General features: G+C 32.8%; 1 protein-coding gene across 1 annotated transcript in view; it reads left to right on the top strand.

Moving 5' to 3' along the window:
- The window catches only part of LRP1B (LDL receptor related protein 1B), a 2,241,805-nt gene extending 2,224,760 nt beyond the window's left edge, over positions 1-17,045 (top strand). The window contains exons 88-92 of the mRNA XM_088842364.1: positions 2,355-2,431; positions 11,495-11,585; positions 12,525-12,669; positions 15,530-15,628; positions 16,905-17,045. Coding sequence (XP_088698490.1) covers positions 2,355-2,431; positions 11,495-11,585; positions 12,525-12,669; positions 15,530-15,628; positions 16,905-17,045 — 553 coding nt within the window. The remainder of the gene's footprint in view (positions 1-2,354; positions 2,432-11,494; positions 11,586-12,524; positions 12,670-15,529; positions 15,629-16,904) is intronic.
- Positions 17,046-17,355: the final 310 nt, after the last annotated feature.

Below are 17,355 nucleotides of genomic sequence, written 5' to 3'. Positions count from 1 at the left end.
AGAATCTAAGTGTAATTCCTCAGAACAGAAGAAAGGAGCATCATGACCACTAGCAAGCAATATAATTTATCTAACATAAACAGTGGATGCCAAGCTATGGATAAAATAGAAGCTTAGTCAATATTGTTAACAAATACCACTCGTACTACTTGAATAATTTCAAAATTTAGATTAAAACATTACAACATTATTATCTTCTTTGTTTAAAAATCCCTCTCTTCCCTTTTGGATATCTAAAGGCATGTTTTTAATAATTTTCTAAAATACATATCACACATGATGTCATATCAGAACATCTGATCAATTAGAATTTACTCCAGTTCCTAAGCAGTTCCATTTTCTTTCTTCTAAGCATCTCAATGTAATGATGAACCCTGGAGGTTCTTATCTCTAGTAACATAAAATGTTCTCAGATCATTTCTCTTATTTAACATAAGACCTGATTTAGATTGCTGTTTTTATTGTTGTTTCTTAATCAGCAGAGGTAATGTAAGGAGCAAATTTTGATATTTTAATCAATATTTCAACATGATTGCACAAAACATCTTTGTACACATCACTTGTATAATAAAATTACCAAATAAACAGTATTATTTTTTTCATTGGAGCATGGAAAATATCTTCAGTGGTCAATCAGAAAGATTTGACAAGTGTAAAGTGACATAAAACAAAAAGAAATTTTGTAATGATTAGAATTAATTCTAGCAACATGTTTATAAAATCTGCCTAAACATCTCTGCCTAATTATCTTTGGACTGTATCAAGAATTAGAAACTGAAGAACTGGAATGATTTTCTAAATCATTCATCCATAAAAACACAACTAAGGCAGAAAAGGAATTACTTTTTAAAATCAATGATTTTATTGGTTGTTCACTTGATTATACTTATTTGAAATATGCTCATTTCATTACCTCACTTCATAATATAGGCAGAGTCAGAACTGGCCTTAAATTTATTTATCTATTTTAATGATTTATTTGTATTATAGTATAAATATAATATATGTGAAATATATGTTAATATTTATAAAAGTTCTGAACAAAAATTTGGATAACGCATGAAAAGATGACAAAATAATAATTATAATGATATTAATTTTCATTTAAATCATGCCCCATATGTAATATTATTAATCAAATAACTATATTCTTGAATAGTAACATTATTGTCAATTATGCTGAAGGTGAATAATTCCTTTTATGAAAGAAAATAATGCTTTTGTGAAAAAAATTTTTTTATAAATTAAGTTTGTCAGTTTGATGATTTTATGAGCTCTTGCCTGTGTTTTAGGACACCCAATACTGTCCTCACAAATACCACAAAAAATTCACATGGCATCATAGAAGCCTAGTTCCAAAACAGGTTCAGCTATCTGAATTGGCTATGACAGAATTGGCAGAGACCTAGATATTGCAGTCATTTAGTTTGGCCACCATGCCCAAAGAGATCTACTTGGAATGACTCTGGATTCTATTCTTTTGTTGTGTATAACTATTCTTGATATGGTGGTATTTGACAGTCATTTTAAATAAGAACCGAAGCCAATTTAAATGGTTTCTCTATGGATTTCCTCTGACAGATGCACAGAGGCATCTTGTGTTAGCCAACAGACCTTATTCAAACATAGCTAAAACCATTCCAGCATTCATTTTGATGCAATCAGCTAATTATATGGCTATGATTTATGTTTAAATGAAGAATTTTAATCAAATCTATTATTTTAATCCTCTGTTAAACTTCCCATCATAATGTCGAGGTTCCTGTATGGGCAAGACAAATTCTCTGAATGAAAATTTGGGCATATTCTCTTGATTTCATGGTAATAGAAGTATGATCTTACATGGGAAAGCACTATATTTCCTTATCTCTGATTTAGAAGAGTAAAAATTCTGCAGTTCGAGCTATGAGACAGATGACCACTTGCTCTTTGGTAATTAGTTCCACTTTGAAGTTAGAACCAGCAAAATCACAGAAATTTAATAAACAAGGATTTGCTTGACAGGCAAGCTCCATTTTTATAGTAACATAATCTTCAGTATTTCTCAAATTAATTTCAATTCTTAATTAAAATTTCAGTTTTGTTACAAAACCTGCCAAATTTCAGTTTAACATAGAATAAAGAAAAATGAATGGAAACTTAAATTTTAAAAAAGTATTTTAACAAGTGAAGTACAATGGAAGTTACCCTCAGCATTCTAACAATATGCGGGAAATTAGTAGAAATCTCTATTTAGTGTTCATGAACTGATAGGTGGCTTCTCTTTCATTTCATTTGGTTGAGGTCACCACATGAGCAGACTTGTGAGTTTTGTTACTCATTGATTTGTTTTGTGTTGTTTTTAATCTTTCCAGGTGCTCCACCAACTGGTCGGGCACGCAATGTGAGAGGCCAGCCCCAAAGAGCAGCAAGTCTGATCATATCAGCACAAGTAAGCTTCTCAGATTAATATCTTTGGTGTTCCACATAGAATAGAAATCATTGTTTTCTTCTTACACCACTACTGAGGGAATTGAGTATTGGAAAACCTGCTTCATGGAATTTTGCCAGAGACCCACTTCAATCCAGGTGATTTTTGAAAAATGAAGCACTGGGCTCCTACCTGGTGACAGGATCAAACATTAGGTACTCTTTCAGGTTGTGAGGGTTCATCTCAAACTTTGGCAGTTCTCAGAACACACACCTGCAAACCTAGCATGAGCTTTTCTTAGGAAATATGTGTCAGCTGCAAAAGATGCAAATATCACAATGGATGTGAGAATGCTGCAGGAAAAAAAATAAAGTGTATTATTCTTGAAGTGCATTTCAAAGTGTTGTGGAAAAACAAACTTAACCAGTTAGTCTCAAAGTGATAAAGTATGTTAACAAGCAATTTTTAATAAGGATCCTAGTTGATGTACTGCTTCCTTATCTTTAAAGTACTGGTTTTGAAGTATAGTAAAATATAGTTCAATATTTTGAAGCTTTTTTTGTGTGTAGCTGTAGCCTTAGGATGTGTCTCTGATAAGAAAATTCATCTATATCAACATTTTGTCTCTTCCATAGACACACTGGAAGACAGTGTGTGTGTTGGAAGCCATTCTGTGTCTTCCAACATCTTTAAATAATTTTATAAAGATTTTCAAAATAAAACTCTGAAAGAAAAATTTCTCAGTTCACACATATTAGCCCTAATGAGTGAGAAAGTTTTGAGAAATCTGTAATAACTATCAAGTAAGTAAATATATTCTTGAAGAGAAAAAAACAGTATCTCTGATTTATGAACGCATACTTAGCAATTTTTTCTAGTACTTCACTGTTGGTATTAGTGCACATGAAAAAAAAATACTATGGAATTTGTGGAAAAGGAAAGATATTATCAAAATCAAAAGTGTATGATTTTTGTGGTTATATGGCAGAAACCAACATAACATTGTAAATCAATTTTTCTCTGATTAAAGAATAAATTTTTTAAAACAGTATATGATTTTGTACCTTAGACAAAGGTTCCCAGTGTTTGCTGATCTACATGTCTGTTGTGTCTGTCCCCAAATAATTTATCATTGCTTGAAATTCTTCCAATGACACGGTCCAAAGTTCCACCGCTTAGAGATTAATACGGGCTAATAAGGATGACTATCTTTGAAAAATGACAATTAGGTCTAGAACAAATAACCTTCAAACTGAGTACTTTAATTTGGAGATGTGAGGTAAGTGATTCCAGTCAAGGAACATTTGGGGTTAATTACCTTAGAATCTGTGTGCTGTCTGAAGGAAGGGAAGGGAGAAGAACTTAGCAAAGATATGGACATGTAATTGTAGGAATAGGGCACTGGGATTTGATAAATGGGTTCATAAAATATAGTAGAGGTGGAAAAATATACCTTGCCTAATTCAATATTTCAAAATAAAAGCAAAAGAAAAAAATTACTATCTTCTCTCTCTTCTAGGATCATACTAACATTATTACTAATAATTCTTGGGAAATACCAATTTATATGATTTTGTAAACTAGTAATAAGACTCAATCATCATCAAAAGCATTTTTTAATTAAAAGAAATGCATTTGATGTACCAAGCTATAGAATACACTAAGGTAATAAACTGAGAATTAATGAAAATATAGTATTTTAGTCTTTTATGGTAATTTCTCAATTATGTAAGATAAAAAAATATTATTTTAGAGAGGTAAAACAATTTTAAATATTGATAAAACTCTGAAAGGAAACAGAGTAGAACATCAATTGAATTTTCAGTTTATATATAAGGTCCATCTACAAGGGAAAAGTTTGGGTTCTGGAAGATGATTTTGAGGGGTGTGCCAGTTGTATTTATTGAAAGGTGATGTCTTCAACCACTTGTATCAGCAACAAGCTCCCTTATAAGAAAATGTCTCCAATTACATGCAGCAGCTCTAAAATGGGGACTATCACGTGGAAGGAAGTGTGTCAAGTAGTTGTAACCCCTTTTTCAAGGATTCTGATGCTCATTCTTCCATCACTGATTTAAAGTCATTAAATTTAATGGAGGTATCAATGCACATTGGAAGGACTATTAGCTATGCAAATGTCAAATTATATCAGGTTTGAGCGAAGTTGACCAAATAATGACTCTATTAAAACGTACTTATCATCAGACATTTGTGCTGAAGAGAAACTTGCCTCAGTAACTCTGAAAAGAGAGAAAAGGTAGTTAAGCCAATCTTTCCTAAGGTAGGAGGGCTATTTTTATTCTGTCAGGTAAACTCCAGTGGTTTTTGAATTGTTGTCAAATGTTCCCTGAACTTGGGCAGAAGTCATCTGTTTAATAAGATGGATGTTTTAGGAACATGTCTTCAAACCTGCTTTTCTATTCACAGTGAAGCATTCCACAATCGTTGGACCTTGATACAATCAGGAATATACTGCCTCTGTCACCCTCACTTGTGTCAGCTGGCATGGAGATTTACCTTTCTAATTGATGAACAACTTTCTTAATCAACTCTGAGTAGTCATACTGAGGCTTTCTGGCCCTTGCTGTTTGAAGTGTCTAAAGATCAGCCTGTGGAATTAAGCACATCTATTATTCTAGAACTTTGCTTAATTTCCACTTGAAAAAGTTAGTCTGAAAACTCTTATTTGGAAGAGTTTTAAATTAAGGATGATTAAATATTTTTTATATACTCCTATTTTAAACTTACCTGAAGTTTTAAAGAAAGGAGTGGATACTCAATATTTGGATTAAGCTATTCATATTTGCTACAATTAAGGAGGATAAAAATACCCACAGCATTTGCAGGGCAGTAATACAGTGATGCTGTATTTTATTGTAGTGACAAGGAGTGTGTGATATCTGTTAGGGAGTTATACTTACCTTCTGTTTTCCTACTTTATCTCTTTTAAACCATGATGTTTCAAAAAAAATATGTTATACCAGAGAATTCAGTCAGTTCAGTTCAGTCGCTCAGTCGTGTCCGACTCTCCGTGACCCCATGAATCACAGCACGCCAGGCCTCCCTGTCCATCACCAACTCCCGGAGTACACTCAAACTCATGTCCACAGAGTCGGTGATGCCATCCAGCCATCTCATTCTCGGTCGTCCCCTTCTCCTCCCGCCCCCAACTTTTCCCAGCATCAGAGTCTTTTCCAGTGAGTCAACTCGTCGCATGAGGTGGCCAAAGTATTGCAGCTTTAGCATCAGTCCCTCCAATGAACATCCAGGATTGATCTCCTCTAGAATGGACTGGTTGGATCTCCTTGCAGTATAAGGGACTCTCAAGAGTCTTCTCCAACACCACAGTTCAAAAGCATCGATTCTTCGGCGATCAGTTTTCTTCACAGTCCAACTCTCACATCCATACATGACCACGGGAAAAACCATTGCCTTGACTAGACGGACCTTGAGAATTATAAACTTGCAAATATAGAGATAAAAATGCTACAAAATAATGCATTTGTCCTAATTCTCCCAAAGGTAGTATTTATTGAGCCTCTACTAAGTGTCAAGTAATGTCTAGATCGCAAAGATGAATCAGTGCATAAAACAGACAGTGCCTCTTCTCATGAAGCTGAGAGGTGCTAGAGAGCAGGGAGCAGGGGAGGATTAATTTGAAAAGAAAGCAAGGAAATAAGTAAACTTTTGGAAAATAATTGTGAGTCTTGATAGGCCCTATTAAGGAAGTAAAAAAGGCACAGAAATAGAGAATATCTGAAGAGAACTGATATCAGGAGTGATTTCTCTGAGGTGGTGATATTTAAACTGACTTGAATGATTAAAAAGGGGAGAGAGACTAAGGGTATTTCAAACAAAAGGAGTATAAGATACAAGAATCCTGGAGGGACTGGAGAAGAAGACCAGTGTCCTGGCACAAAGGGGACAAGAGTGAGAATGGTGCAAAGTGAGGATGACTATAAAAGATCAAGTGATAAGCATCCTCCTGGAAATCCCTGGAAGGATAAAATAAGTTTGGAATATGATATTTTATGATTTTTAAAATTATATTTTATCAAAATGGTTAATAAATAGCAGTCTAGTTATTATATATTTACATAAACATATACACTCACATTTATGCATATACGTAAACACAAACTTGAGATCTGAATATATAGCAGCAAGTCAAAAGAGGTCATTGTAATGGTATAATTTATGCTTATATTTTTCTACTACAAGTTCAACCAATATTCTTTTCTTTAACCTTCATGAAGCCTTCTGGTTTCCATCCTAACCTCTTGAAACAGCTGTCTTGTTTGTGAGATACTTCTTTTTGATCTCTTCTAGTTAATTCATTTACTACTCTGTACACTGTGCTTGGCAATCTATAATTCTTTGACCTCAGTTGTCAACTCTTTGCCAATTTCTCCCAAATTTCTGTCTTCAATCCTGATTTCTCTGCTGAGTTTGAGGCATGTATCAGTCAGTCAGTCAGTTCAGTCGCTCAGTCGTGTCCGACTCTTTGGGACCCCATGAATCACAGCACGCCAAGCCTCCCTGTCCATCACCTACCACTGCACCATTGCTGTATCTGTATCATTGTCATCTCTGTCTATATCTGTATATCTATATTCTACAGGAACCTGATGCTCAGTGTTTCCCAAAATAATCTCATTCCCTTCCACAATCAGCTAGCCATTTTTATGCACCTTATTTTGCCTTCCTGTCTACACAACTGGCCACAGAAATATACCCAAGCAACACTTAGGAGTCACTCTTAAACTTCCTTCTAAATTGACTTAAATGATCTATTCAATAGATGTTACTTCCTAAATTTTCCTCAACATTATTAGCTTGCACATCCCTTCCTAACATCCCTTTGCTTCTCTCTGCAGTCACAGCTCCCTCCAACACCCTCCACTCTACTCTCCAGTCAGACTGTTGTTCTTTAATCTTTTCTCCTCCAGGTCTTCACATTTCTCTCCCTAGATTAATTCAGTATCTCCTCCTCCGCTTGACCTGCGTTCTCTTTCATGGGAATAAAGAGGACTTCCATCAGGTTTCAGAGACATATCAACCCTCCTCTGCTATCCCAGATCTAGTTGGCTTCTGCTCCCCTGTGTTTGCAGAGCAATGCATACTTTCACTAGGCTGGTGCATATCACTGTGCTAAATAAACCCATGTGTTTGTCATCTTCCAGTATACATCAAACAACATGAGAGGAGGGACATTTCTATCCCCAGGGCAAAGTACAGTAAGTGTTGCGTGTGTGGGATATAGCAACACTTAAAAATATATTTGCTAAATGAGAACCAAATGGATAGTCCCTATGATATCCTAGGCATTGTGCTATCTACAAAACCAAGATAGATAGCTTAATGCCCCCAAATTACAAATGAACTGCTCTCTACAATATGTTGTTAAAAGTGAAAAATAGAGGTATACATGGAGTGATACAGCAATATGTATTTTGAATTAGTCAGTAAACATGTATGAGCACTTTCTGTATAGTAGACACACTTCTATTTACATTACTGTGATATATATGTTAATGATAACACTCATTTTATTAATGTGTAAACTTAGACAAAGATAAACAATTGGCCCCAGCATATAGTGCTAATGAGATATTTGAATAGAGGTAGCCTGGATATGGAGAAGGCAATGGCACCCCACTCCAGTGTTCTTGCCTGGAGAATCCCAGGGATGACGGAGCCTGGTGGGCTGCCTTCTGCGGGGTCGCAGAGTCAGACATGACTGAAATGACTTAGCAGCAGCAGCAGCAGCCTAGATATCTGCTATCTCAACTGTGATGCTATACTGCCTCTCCCATGGAAGGGGTCTCATCTCAGCATAACAATTTGATAATGTAATTCTTTCAAATGGAAAAGCGTTACATAATGGGGCTTCAGAACAACTTTATGAAGAAAGACTGGCTTTATTTTCTTTTTTAAAATTAATTAATTTATTTTAATTGGAGGCTAATTACTTTTCAATATTGTAGTGGTTTTTGCCATACATAGACATGAATCATTTTCTTTAAGAAAGTTGTTGAGATTTCCTCTCCACCCAGTAAGTACAGAGTGTACTTTTTAAAAAAATCTGTTTAGAACAGTCCACCAACAACATACTGTTAAAAAAATCACCTGTAATAGACCTTGATTGTTATATGTTACAATATGATATTTACTGCCATGTACACTGCTTGGAAAAAAATACTTCTTTTGATAAATACCTATATTATATTCTAAAAATATATGTAGTTACCAGTTGTTTCCATGTATATAAACTATTTTACAAAAAAAAGAGAAAAACTTGCCAAATTGCTACCCTGCATTTTTTATTGACTATATTGAACATTATCTCAGTTACCTGGATAGGTTATATGAACATATTAGAATGCTAGGCTCTTAAAGAGAGTGCTTGTAATGTAAGGGACTGGAAATGCCATCTGTCATGGGGAAAAGAAAAACGAAGGTCTTTTAAAAATTTTTTTCTAGCATGCATAGTTAACAGCATTTATACTTAATAGGAATAAAAGAAACTATGTAGAACAAGTAAAATCTAATTTTCTAAATAATTTGCAATTGCTTGGAGAAGAAAGTAACTTTATGTACCTTAAAACCATATTGGTAAGTATTTTAAACCTACAAATTTACCAAAAATTTTAGCAGAAAAAAAAAATGATGAAGTGAGGATATTTATAAAGTCATGATCAATCAGCTTAAGTCAGTTTATAAAGAAACCAAGCTGTTCACTGGTATTTAAAATTTGTGAACAAATGTTAATTACTATCCAAGGTGCCAGATTCTCTACTTCCATTAAATACTAATAATTACACATGCATATAAAGTTCATTTTCCCCAATCCAAGAAGGTAATGTAATATCAACCTCACTTAATTATATAGTGCTGGTAACAACATAAAAAATAAAATAACTATTACATTTCAGAAACTGACTAAAGAAAGAAAGCCATATTTTTCCTTGCATGAAAGACAGAGTTAGTTATTTGATAATTTTAGACAAGCTATTTTTGAAGTTTCAAATTGAAAGATTATCTTATATATGTCCTTTCTTTAATAAAGAGTTTTTGATATTTTAGTAAATGATCTCAAATATGCTGGAAAAGATTGAAGGTGGGAGGAGAAAGGGATGACAGAGGATCAGATGATTGGATGGTATCACCAACTTAATGGACATGAGTTTGAGTAAACTCCGGGAGTTGGTGATGGACAGGGAGGCCTGGCGTGCTGCAGTCCATGGGGTCGCAAAGAGTTGGGCACGACTGAGAGACTGAACTGAACTGAACTGAAGCAGCTGTTTATTGTGCTTAATATCACCATTAATTTTTTATCACATTATTGTACATGTATATGCAGAGGACAATTCATATATTTAATAACTCAATATTTTATTCCCAAACCATTCAAGATCCTCACATTAAAATTTGACTAGTTTGGGTATTGCTTTGTTTCTCAGTTTAGACAATAATTAAGCTCGCTTGACAGTTTCAGTCAGATGCTTTTCCCAAATAAGCAAAGGCTTTATCTCTTTATCTTATGGACACTAGATATTTGTCTGTTGGAAATGTGAGTATTGGGTACTTGATAGAGCTACTTAATACTCTCCTGTTGTTAGGCAATTCTTGCATTCTGTTTTCTTCCTGCGTAAGTGACATATGACCGTAGGTGTATCTTACTATGGATCACATCATCAGTGAAGAGGTATTGTCTTCTTTAGGAAAAAACAAAAAAGATTATTCTTCTTGCCAAAAAAACTAAGACCCACTTTCTTTCTTTTTTTGTTTTTTTTTCCAATATATTTATTTTAATTGGAGGCTAATTACTTTACAATATTGTAATGGCTTTGCCATACATTGACATGAATCCGCCTTGGGTGTACATGTGTTCCCCATCTTGAACCCCCCTCCCACCTCTCTCCTCATCCCATCCCTCTGGGTTATCCTGGTGCACCAGCCGCAAGCATCCTGTATCATGCATCGAACCTGGACTGGCTATTCATTTCACATATGATAACATACATGTTTCAATGCCATTCCCCCAAATCATCCCACCCTCGCCCTCTCCCACAGAGTCCAAAAGACTGTTCTAAACACCTGTGTCTCTTTTGCTGTCTCGTATACAGGGTTATCGTTATCATCTTTCTATATTCCATGTATATGAGTTAGTATACTGTATTGGTGTTTTTCTTTCTAGCTTACTTCACTCTGTATAATAGGCTCCAGTTTCATCCACCTCATTAGAAGACCCACTTTCTATGACCACTTTTGAAAATCTATTCCATAGAACTTTTATTCCATTTTGAAAATGAGTGATACAACCTAAGCTCATTCTTATAAATATATGGAAAAAAAAGGAAAGTAGACATTTACAAATAAGCCAAGCCCCCAGAGATAGTTTGTTGAAACTGTTCTGGAACTACAATTTGAGAAAGAGAATCCTCTTTGTTCCCCTACTTTGTAGAAAGCTAAAAGCCCTATGTGGTAGATCTTCATGTCTCTGTTTTTATGGGTGAAGAGCATGAGCCTCAAATTTTAAATAACTTTTCTGAGGTTTCAATTCAGGTAAGTTGTGAAGCTATTATTTAGGCCTTGGTCCATCCAAATCAGACACTGTTGCCCCTTTTGCTTTCCCAGGCTGCCATCTGACTTGCCACATATACTCATGGCCATATATTTTTACCTAAAGGAGAAAAAAAAAAAAAACCACTAATGATGGAAATATAGCCAGGCAAATTGTGGAAATGTGTATTCAGTCAGAGTTTATTTACTTATATCTTTGCAAATAGATGTCTGGTGAGAATAAGACTCAGACTGACAAAGAAGTCAGTATTTCTAACCTCAGGTATTTAATTATAACATATAAATGAAAGATATCTAAAGAAATGTTTCCAGTAGTTCAAATATTTAATAGGAAAAATGACTTTGCAGTAATGTAGTGATGAACTAGGTATATAGACATTTGGCCTAAGCTTTACTGTTATTATGTCAATAGTCAAATGATTTGATGTAATAAAGTGTTGTTATACCTATCTTGACTTCATTTTGTGTGTTCATCTGTTCATTCACTTCTTTTTCCAGGAAGCATAGCCATCATTGTGCCTCTCATCCTCTTGGTGACTTTGATAACCACCTTGGTAATTGGTTTAGTGCTTTGTAAAAGAAAAAGAAGGTAAGAGGCACTATTCTAGACTAACAGTAAATAAATTACATAAATAGTTATAGAAATGGTGCTTTTTAAAAACTTCTTAAAATGTTATTTACTTATTCCAACTGCATAATTCTGTGTTTTCTGAACCATTTCATCCCTCTTTCATTTTAAGTAATTATAATTCAAACAAATTTTCACTTATATTGATAGAATGGTTGCATTTATTGTATGTATTCTAACAAAAAATATAGGGGAATATATTAAACTTTCAATAGAATTTTACATTTTATTAGTTTTTCTTTGAAACAGCAAAAACCTCTAAAGAACATTTTATTATATTAATATGTTAGATTATCAAAGTCGATAGTGATAATGATTATGTATTATATGTCACAAATTGTGTATTTCATTCATAAATTATACATTTGTTGATTTTATATATTACTGGAAGTATCATTATTTCAATTTACATGAATGCACAATTAAAAAGATCTTTAAACAGTGAGTTGTCTGTGGGGTGATTATCTGGAACCTAGAGTTTGTAAGTCAGTTTTTGCATTATGTAAAGGAATTTTAGCCCCATGACTTGGGGATTGAAAACAATTTCAAAATTTTTTTGTAACTGTTTTTTATGAATGTTTTTCAGGAACAAAAGGGAAAAAGTAGAAAGTAAAAGGGTAATTAATTATATTCAGTTTCAACTAATGTAGTATTAGCTGTTTACAAGGAATGTTCCAAGTGTATTTTTTATTGTTAAATCTAAATAATTTGGGAAAATGATGTATAACAGTAAGAATTTTTTGTCCCTCTGTGAATCAATGAATGTCATTTATTTTCAATGTATTTTATGTATGAGTGCTCCACCAGTTCTTTTAAAATGTCATTAAATCTGCAAATACAGTAGTTTTATACACCATGTTGTGATATTTAGACAACTCATATAATGTTCACATATTCTAGGACAAAAACTATAAGAAGACAGCCTATTATTAATGGAGGAATAAATGTAGAAATTGGCAATCCATCTTATAATATGTATGAGGTTGACCATGATCACGGTGATGGAGGTCTTTTAGATCCCGGCTTTATGGTAGATCCAGCAAAGGTAAAGTTTTAAGATGATGGACTGTGAGCATTAATATTCTTGAGTCATTTCTCTATAATATGGTTCTGATTTTCATCACTATTTCTTTTATCTGAAGTTAGATTAAAGAACTTTAGGATTTATTGAATGTTATAGTCTCTTCTAAAGAAAAAATAAAATTAGGGACTGCATTCACCTGAAGCATGAAGTTAATGTAACATATTTTAGAAAATATGTATTCACTTAATTTATAAGCATAGATGTCTTAGTCAAATGTGCTGAGGTTCTGGCACATCTAAATATAAGTCTGGTGAAATTAAGTTTTATTAAAATTTATTTTTTAAATTTACCAAAAAAAAAAAAGAGTACAGCATTTCATTGCCAAAATAAGTACTTTATTTCCAATAATGTTTCACTGAAGAGTCCACTAAACTGTGTCTTTGGATTTGTTTATAATCATATCACTTTTAAACAATATTTTTCTACCTGCTGTAATATTTTTCTTATTGGTTTGAGACTTATCTGTGATATTTATATCCTAAAAACCCACAGTTTTTTTGTTTTTTAAAAATTTCTGTTAGTACTGAATGCTCAATTTGGAAGTTTTTATTAAAAAAAAGATAAATGATATAACATCTATGTAAACTTGAAAAGATTTGCTTCACTTTATTATCCAAATGTTTCCATGATAATTATGAATATCTTACTATGAATTAAGAGCATCAGTTTGCTAATATGGAATGATTTTCTAAGCTTCTTTATTCACTAATTAAATGGTTCTTTACATTCTGACATATAAAAGGTGTTATATCCAAAATGCACCTTTATATTAAATAATTACATTAACCACATGGCTTTGTATTCATAGCAACAGCTGTTCCCAGAGAAATTGAAAAGGTCTCATATATTTAATCTATTCTGAATACATGGCCAGACTTTCTAAGCCCAAAACTGGTGACCTGAAATTGAAGAAGTATTCATTTCTATGAAAAGAAATCAATCATTATTATATGGGAAAAATGTTATCCTATCAGAAGATATTGTAATATTTTCTTCATTAGAAATAATTTTCAGTTACTATAAATTATTAATTCAGTTACTAACTTCTACATTTGAACTTTGTCATGAAATAAATCCTCATAACCTAAGTTTCAATGTTTTCTATTGAAACTAAAAAACTATACATACTGTCCATATTGTTGTTTGATAATTTTTGTATAAAGGAGAAAGACCTCTTAATCAATAGACTTCTCATATTCAAGTAATTTTTTGTTAGGAACAAAATAAAGTACCTGTAAACTTAATATGAACTGATGAGGATATATCTCATACGCTTCTTATGAACAGGAGAGTTCTCACTTTCCCTATCATTTTATTTCTACTGATAGAATTAAGCCAATTTTGGATACTTAAAGGGAATAGTTTTTTAATTTTTCATTTATTTTTTAATATTTACTCTAGAAGATAAAAGTATGCTTCAGGGCCCCTCAAGCATATTGTTAATATATTTAGCATATAACATTCAATAAATATTTATTTACCAGTTTTCTGACTGACTGACCAAAATTTCATTAAATATGACTTAGATGGCTGATTCTATTAGAATTTATTCTAGAAATTGGCTCTTGATGTTTGAAAGAGAAATATGAATGGTTATCTAAGAAGTAACTTTAGAAAATATGTTTATAGGTATAGACAATTTTGAAAAGTGGATGGCCACACCAAAGAAACCTTGATGATGAAATATTTTTCATAGATTTTCCACTTGTTACAGTGGTTTGATATATTTATGATGTGATCAAATACAAATTTCATGACACGTAAAGACTTTTGTAGAATGTATCTGTTATTTTCAGAAATGGATAAATTTCTCCCTCAATGGTACCTTAAAAATTAATTGAAATAATTAATAAATTTTATTTTAAAAAGGTTTGTGTATAAAGACATTCACAGAATACTTTAAAAAGCTCAGAAAAGGGGAACTGGTATCTACTGATTTTATACACAAACTTATCTCAGTCCTTAGATTGTTTTTAATATCTTTTAAATGAGAATTTGTGGGGAAATAAAGAGATGATAGACCTGATTTTATATTTAAAATCTTTTTCCTCAGATCTTTGTCCTTGTCTCAAACTTTATGATCATTCATTATTAAGAGTTGATAGATTTTTAAAAATATGTATGTTCATTAAAATCCTTCAACATTTAATCTAACTTTCTTATTTCCTTTTTGGCCACTAATAAGTATTCTATCATGAATATGAGTGTACCAGATTGACTTTTTCTGCCCTTAGACCCAAAAAAATTCTAAAACCATTGTTCTTGCATGGAGTTTAGTAAGCCAATCTGATTTCTAATTAATTTGCTTTAAACTAAAAAGTCAGATTTCTAAAAAAAAAAACAAAACACAATTTGTTTTTATATCTCACATTTTAAATTTCATTTGTATTTTCTAAAAATATAGAAGTCATGAACCTTTAATTAGAGCCAGTCAGATATTTGAATGTCTGGAATGGGCTCCTATCAGAACTTTTCAAACAGAAACCTTAGGTGAGGGAAGCTGATGCATTTTTCAGAGGGCTGTTAGCAAATATATGGTTTTTTGGGGAGGGAGAATGAAGTTAAATGAAAATGGGTGGAAGTTTCTAGGTGCATGTTATGTCTATAAGTAAGCTAGACTAAGAGACATGTCTACTGTAAAGCACGGATATAATATTAATAGCTGTTTCATAAATTATTGAATCTACCATAAATATACTGTTGATGCCCCAGGGCTGAAGAACATAGCTTATGTTATTTTTATGACTTAACATGAGTTTGTGTCAATGAAAATAGTTCCATGATATTAGATCAGAAACTAAAATTCTCTGTTTATACACAGGCCAGGTACATAGGGGGAGGGTCCAGTGTTTTCAAGCTTCCACACACAGCGCCGCCCATCTACCTAAACTCTGATTTGAAAGGACCACTAACTGCTGGGGTGAGAGAAAATTCATTACTCCATATCCATTCCATCAGAGAATGCCTCACAATCAAAAATGATTACTAGACTTAGCTAGGGACTTATCTTTAATGATTTTTAATTAACAAAAGGTTTTTTAACTGCATTAAACTTGGGAGTTTATATGTCTTGCTTATGCAAAATTACATGTGAAAAAATGTTATCATTTTAGGCAAGCTATTCAGTAGAAATATCTCTTCTCCAAAATTTGAAAATGTTAAAGCTCTGTAGCAATAAACATGAGCATTTGCTATTCTTAGAATAGAAATCTCTAGCCAGAAATGTAAACTTTACATTTAAATTTATGTTTGGCTTTATTTTCTATTAAGATGCTTTGTTTAGTATCTGCAAATTTGATGTCCTTTTAAATAAAAATACACTACAAAATGTGGCATCATATGGAGACATTAGAAATGGTGTATGAAACCATTCTTAAAAACTTTTTAAGCAACTGGTTTCTAGAGAAAAGGGCTTTGTCTAAAGTTTGTTGTTGTTTAGTCACTAAGTCACGTCCGATTCTTTTGCGTCCCCACGGACTGCAGCCCGCAAGACTCCTCTGTCTATGGGATTTCCCAGGCAACAATTTTGGAGTGGGTTGCCATTCCCTTCTCCAAGTGATCTTCCTGACCCATAAATCAAACCCACATCTCCTGCATTGCAGGAGGATTCTTCACCATTAAACCACCAGGGAAGCCCTGTCTAAAATGGCATGGTTCATATTAGACAGGAGAGGGATTAAAGACAATATTAAGATTCTCAGGATTGAATGTTCTCACCCTTGTACCTGTCTCCCATCAGCTGTTTTTCATTCTCATTTTTTATCATGTTTGTCTCATTTGCATGGATCAAAAAATGTAATATTTCTTTATTATGATAAAGATTTAACATTCTGTTCTGGAAAGACAAAATTTAAAAATGCAACTATGTAACAATCTTGGGTTAAGTTAATAAGACAATTTGGTTTAATGTTTCCTGCTTTTATATAAAGTTGCAGTCAATATACCTGTAATGAACATTTCTTTAGGCTTTCAATATGTCAAAGCTCCCCTTCGGTTTACAAGTTACCTGAGAAACATACAATTATGTTTTTATCTCATACATGCTAAAGTTGATGAAAGCGTATAAACAGAATTTAAATTACATTTATGTGATTATTATTTAGTAAGTTAAGTACAATGCACATTAAAAGATGTCATAGAAAATAAATTAAGGTAGTCAAGACAGGTAATAAAAACATATTTATTTTTTCTTTCAGCCAACAAATTACTCCAATCCAGTATATGCGAAATTGTATATGGATGGGCAAAACTGTCGAAACTCCTTAGGAAGTGTTGATGAAAGGAAAGAACTGCTTCCAAAGAAAATAGAAATTGGAATCAGAGAAACAGTGGCATAATCAGAGATACCTTTTATATGCTGTACAAATGTATAAAATATAAGGATTACTTTTGTATGTTCCAACAGTATTCTACTTGTTTTGGCATCAGCATTACCTCTTCCTTTATCTTTTTTCTGGTCAATTGTTTTCTGAGTTTTCTGGGTTTTATTTTTTGCTGATGACTCTTGATTGACCATTTGTATGGTATTTTTATGAAAAAGAACTGCACTACAGTAAAATTTACAACAATGCTGCTGATGACACAACTTTGAATTTGTTAAAATTAAAAACAACATATTCCTTTGTAGTGTGAATATGAGCAATCTAT

Source organism: Moschus berezovskii, chromosome 2 (genome assembly GCF_049115385.1).
Source record: "Moschus berezovskii isolate FMDL1 chromosome 2, NW_MosBer_1.0, whole genome shotgun sequence".
Taxonomy (NCBI): Eukaryota; Metazoa; Chordata; class Mammalia; order Artiodactyla; family Moschidae; genus Moschus; species Moschus berezovskii.
The sequence above is the reverse complement of the archived record's forward strand: the minus strand, read 5'-3'. Positions and strand labels throughout refer to the sequence as shown.